This window comes from Crocuta crocuta, unplaced genomic scaffold (genome assembly GCF_008692635.1).
Source record: "Crocuta crocuta isolate KB4526 unplaced genomic scaffold, BGI_CrCroc_1.0 scaffold620, whole genome shotgun sequence".
NCBI lineage: Eukaryota > Metazoa > Chordata > Mammalia > Carnivora > Hyaenidae > Crocuta > Crocuta crocuta.
This window is the reverse complement of record NW_027527402.1, coordinates 698,449-703,548: the sequence shown is the minus strand read 5'-3', so window position 1 is coordinate 703,548 and position 5,100 is coordinate 698,449. Positions and strand designations below refer to the sequence as shown.

Genomic DNA, 5,100 nt, shown 5'->3' with positions numbered 1-5,100 from the left:
AGCACCCTGGTGTGAGGCAGGCCCCGCCACTTCTGCCCTCTGGCCGCTAGAGGGCGCTGCCTTTCAGTTGAAGCCGGGACGGGGAAGTGGGTGCGGGCTCCCAGCCGAAAACCTGAACTGCCAGCGGAGGTGCAGGGGGCTGCACGATCGCGTCTGGTGGGCCCTGGGGACGCAGCCCGTACGAGGGCCGCACCTGGCCCTCCGTAGCGGGAAGAGATGGTGGAGAGGGAATGCGGGCACTTCCTGGGTCCACCGCAAACTAGAGGAAGGTATCCTGTTCATAAAACGTGGCGAGCCCCGGAGTCGGCAAGGAGGAGGGTGGGTACAGATTAGGATGGCATCCGCACCTGTCAGCCTCCCCCGGGCCCCCCGAACTATGCTGGCTGCCCAGGGCCTGTGGATTCTGAGGATGCGCCTCCGGAGGTAAGCGCCCCTCCTTGCCCCTGACCTTATAAAGTGGGAGGCACATGGAGTGCCAGATTCAAATCCGAGCTTCGTGTGGTCTCCGGCCCGTTACTAACCTTGCTCAGCCTCTGGTTCCTTTTGTGGTTAAAACTCCCTGCGGCGAATGTTGTGACAGTTAAATGATACATGAATCTGTGCCCGAGGTTTTCTGGGGCGTGTGGGCTGTTGCTGGTGGGGACAGGACTGTAAAGAAGAGGCTCTTCGCTTTGGGGCTGCTGAAGCCCAGGCCTTCCTCTCAGAGGAGCCGGAAGGGTAGCAGTCAGCCTCACAAACGCTTGTTCCCAGAGCTCCCGCGAGCCTGAAAAAGCTGCCCCGGGCCCAGAGCTGGGATTCCATCCACAGCAGCCCCAACTTCCTGACTGTAGAACCCGATTAGTAAGTAAACGGAGGGTAGCACCCATCCGGGGGCTCTTTGCCGGGCCCCGGGCTTGTGGCTCTTAAGCCGGTGGACACCCAGAGCCGCTAACGATCAGGAGCTGTCATCACTTCGTGGTAGTGAGGAGTGTATGTGACACTTTGAGGAATCTGAGACCGTTGGAAGGAGAGCTGAAAATATTTCCGATTTCTGCCAATGGCAAATCCCACTGAGGTTTGTGGCCTGTGTTTGTGATCGAAGTAGATGCTAGCTCTCAGCCAGAGGCTGGTGGAAATAAATCATGTTTCCTCCAGATTCAGAAATGCCACGAATGGACCCCCCAGCTAAGAACTTCTGCAGAAGAGGTGCCTCGTTTTGCAATTAGGGAAACGGGAGCTCTGGAAGTTGGAGGAAGAATAGTTATTTGTTTAATTTGAGAGAGAGAGAGAGAGAGAGAGAGAGAGAATCTTCAGCAGGCTCCACGCTCAGCACAGAACCCAGACCCAACTCAATCCCATGACCCTGGGATCATGACCTGAGCCAAACTCAAGAGTTTGATGCTCACCGACTGAGCCCCCCCAGGCACCCCGGAGGAAAACTGTTTCTAAACCATTATTTTCACCCCGGAAATCCCACGTTGACTGTGCTGACACATGCCAGTTGGCCTGAAGNCCCCCCCCCCCCCCCCTGCAGACATCTGGGATGTAAAGTTCCCTCAGGGGCTCCTTACAGGACCAGCTCTAAGCTCCAAGGGGCCCCGGGCTGGTCCTAGGCCAGCCTCTGAGGGATTGGGGAGGGAGCCTGATCCAAAACTTGGTGACTTCCCCTAGTATCCGGCTCCTTTTATTGATAAGAATGACCCTTGGTCATTCATCGCCTAGGAGCCCTGAGCAAAAGGAAGTAGGCTAGAGGATTCAGAACAGCAAAAGGGACTCCCTCACGTATAGTTGCTTCAAGGATGTCGCCTGAATCTCCCTGCCAGTTCTCTTTCCCGTCTGAGGTGTCAGAGGGGGCCTGTCCCCCTGAAAGCCTGCTGGGAAGGGCGAGCAGGGCGGCCCAGCTGGCACAGAGGAACACACTTTTTCCCAGGCGCCTGAGGGTGAAGGACATTTCAAAAATCAGGGTGTCTCGGGGACCTCGCTGGAAGCCTGTCCTTACCTGGGCGGTTCTGTGAACTGTCCTGTCCCTGCTCCTGGACCCCGGGGCCCCAGGGGGCCTTGTCACCTCGGGACTGAAGTTCCTCTCTCTTGCTGGGGGCTCCGGTGAGGGTGAGCTCGCAGCCACTGGCTTACACTTCCGTCACTGCTCACACCTCGGTGACTGGTGTCTCAGGGCTTTGAAAACCACAGCAGGGGGTTTTTGTAGCTGTCGGGGGGTCTTCCTGCTTCTCTCTCCTCCACCCCCACCGTGAATGGTTTTTCTCCACCTCACCCTCTGCTCCTTTCTCCTTTTGCTCTTGTTTGCGTCAGAGACAGACTCTAAGCATCTGCTGAGAGGGCCGAGAAAAAGTGCTCTTTGAAATTGTCTTCGTGCGAGGGGACGAAGGTTTTCACTCGGTGATTCAGAGTAAAGACAAGACTGATAATCGAATGACTAGGAGGTGTGAGGACAGCGGGTGCCCTCAGGGATGAAGAGTAGCGAGCCTTCTCCTGAGAGACTTAAAGACAGAACAGAGTAGGGGCGCCTGGCTGGCTCAGTCCCTTGAGCGTCTGACTCTTGATTTCGGCTCAGGTCATGATCCCAGGGTTGTGGGATTGAGCACTGAGCGTGGAGCCTGGTTGGGAGTCTCTCTCTCTCCCTTTGTCTCTGCCCCTCTCCCCCTGCTCACACGCTCTCTCAATCTCTCTCTCTCTAAAAAAAAAAAAAAAAAAAGGACAGAACAGAGAGCAGCTCCAGGCTGAAGGGGGAGAAGGAGGGCAGGGCTGGGAGGGAGGCTGGGGGTGGGGGTATGGGAGAGGGAGGGGGGCAGCCCAAACAGGCCTGTACGCACTGATGGGCTGACCTTATTTCCCCACCTATGACCCCCTCCACCCATTTCCATTCTGCTCTGTCCTGTTCCTTCTGGGCGGATGGCTGGGATTACTCCCGAATTCTAGCGTTGTGTGCTTTGGTGGGAAGTGTATCCGTCTGAGAGCAAGAAGCTTTGGGTCCTGACTGCTGCAAGGCTGGGCCAGGCCCCGTGCTGGGGTGGGGGGGGGGACCCACCACAGTAGGAAGCCCTGTGGCCCTGCCCCAGACACCCTGCCTGCTTGCTGACCACTGCGGGCTCCCCGGGAGCCCCGGCGGTGTCATCAGAAGTGGGGCTGGGGACATTTTTCGTGACTGATCTAGAGTCGCTCTCACCCGTGTGTGGACAGGGGGTTCCTGGTCTGTGGTCCGCGCCCCAGTAGAGCGCTCTGGGGCTGGGGTGCTTCGGGGAGGCCCCACCGAAGCCATTGTGTTGTGAGGTGGACAGCCACCGCCTCCGTCTCCCGATTCTGCTAAACTGCTCCGCGTTGGCAACAGAATGTGCTGATTCCAGTGCGTGGTCATGGGGGGTTGGTCTTTCCCCACCTACAGTCGCCACCGCCATCCTGGGCACAGGCCGGGCCACCATGGCCCACAGGATGCCTGGCTCCACGGACACGAACCGCTGAATGGGTCCGGGTGTCTGCTAAGCCAGTCCCTACAAGAGCGGTCCCCTGTATGGCTTCTCCGTCCCTCGCAATGGAACTTTGTCCACGCGGGGTTCCGGGGCTCCTCAGAAGGTTGGCCATGACAGCCCTCCGCCTGTCTCAGCAGCCGGGGACTGTGCCACAGCGGGGTGGACGGTGACCGTGAGAAGGAGCTGGAGGTGTGGCAGAGCCGGGCCTGTGCGAGGCTGGGGCGCCGCGAGCACCAGCACACGCGCGTGTGTTCACCCTGGTTGTTGCAAAGCCCTCAACATCCTGCAAAGACCTCAGCTTGAAGCTGAGCGGCGGCGACTTCCTTCTCAACAGTCGGCGAGCGTCTGTGCAGACACTTGCAGCCGTGATTTCCTTCAAGGGCTTCGGCTCCATGCGCACGAAGCTCTCGCGTCCCGGGCTCCGTGCGGCGGGCACGTGTGAGCGCGGGCCCGGCCTCCAGCAGCGCGCGCTTGCTCGGGTCCGCAAGGCGCGGGACGAGGCCGCATGTGCCCGGTGCTGTGCGCCCCCCGGAAGTGGGAGAAAACCCAGAAAGAAGAGGCGATGGAGACGGTCCCCCGGGCCGGATACTGTTAGGCGCTTTCGGGGACAAAGTGACATTTGAATGGAACCTTTAAAGAAGGTAGGATCCCGAGAGGCAGGGGGAAGCATGTTTTAGATTCAAGAATGATATGAACATACAAGGTGAAGGGGCACAGCGGGCTTGTGTGGAAACCGAGGCGGGGACAGAAGTGGCTGCAGTGGAGGCTGCCTCCTGTGGGCGGCTTCGGGGACAGCCCCTGGCCCACAGCCCCCCCTTTAGCCTGTCAGCCTTCGGATGTCTAAGCTTCCCGAGGCCAGTTACACGATGTAGCAGCTGATCCAGGGTTTTCCGGGTGTTACTAGTAAATGTTCAATGTCAAAAGAAGATCGGGTTGGATGTCGAATCGTATCCTACTCCGGCAGGTTTGTGGGACGACGGTTGGCAAGGGCACCTCTGATCCTTGGTCCGACTCGGGGCTTACTCCTGTTTTGTGACTGCTGGGACCGCCAGCAGCCCGGGCGACTGTGAGGAGGTACGTCAGAGGCTGAAGGATCTGTCGCCCTTCTCTGCCTTGGCCTTGGCCCCTCGTGGCTCCAGGGGCTTGGTGGGCGACCCAGCGCCTCCCCTGGGGACCGGTGAGCTGACCCCTCAGCCACAGTTCTCTGGAAGGAAACCAAACCTCAGAGCAGGAGGGCGCCTAAAGCAAAGCTGTCCCCACATTCCCCAAAGCATTTCAGTCCCCACCTCCGGCCACCGTCTCCACTGGCCTCCTGCCCAGAGTCCTCGGTGACATCTGAGGGTGTCGGGGTTGTTTAATGCTGAGACGGGGTGGCGGCTTCAGGGGTTTGCTGTCAAGACGACAGAAGAATTGGGAAGAATGTCGTTCTCAGTTTCAGTTTTAATTTCCGGTCTGTGGTGTATGGTTCTTTTTAAATAGAAGGCAGAGAAAACCTGCTCAGGTTACTGTGGTGCTCTGGGAACCCTGTCTTGTCTGTCCCTGGTCGTAGGGACACCAGGCTCCCTTGCAGCCAGGCCTCGTGGTGACAGGGGATGGGCCCACAGGATGGCTGGCTTACCTTCCCCTCCACTGAGCT

General features: G+C 58.8%; 1 protein-coding gene across 1 annotated transcript in view; it reads left to right on the top strand.

The window, feature by feature from the left end:
• The window catches only part of LOC144222735 (uncharacterized), a 13,696-nt gene that overhangs the window by 2,000 nt on the left and 6,596 nt on the right, over positions 1 to 5,100 (top strand). Inside the window, exon 2 of the mRNA XM_077753329.1 lies at positions 3 to 423. Within this exon, the coding sequence (XP_077609455.1) occupies positions 3 to 423 (421 nt within the window). The remainder of the gene's footprint in view (positions 1 to 2; positions 424 to 5,100) is intronic.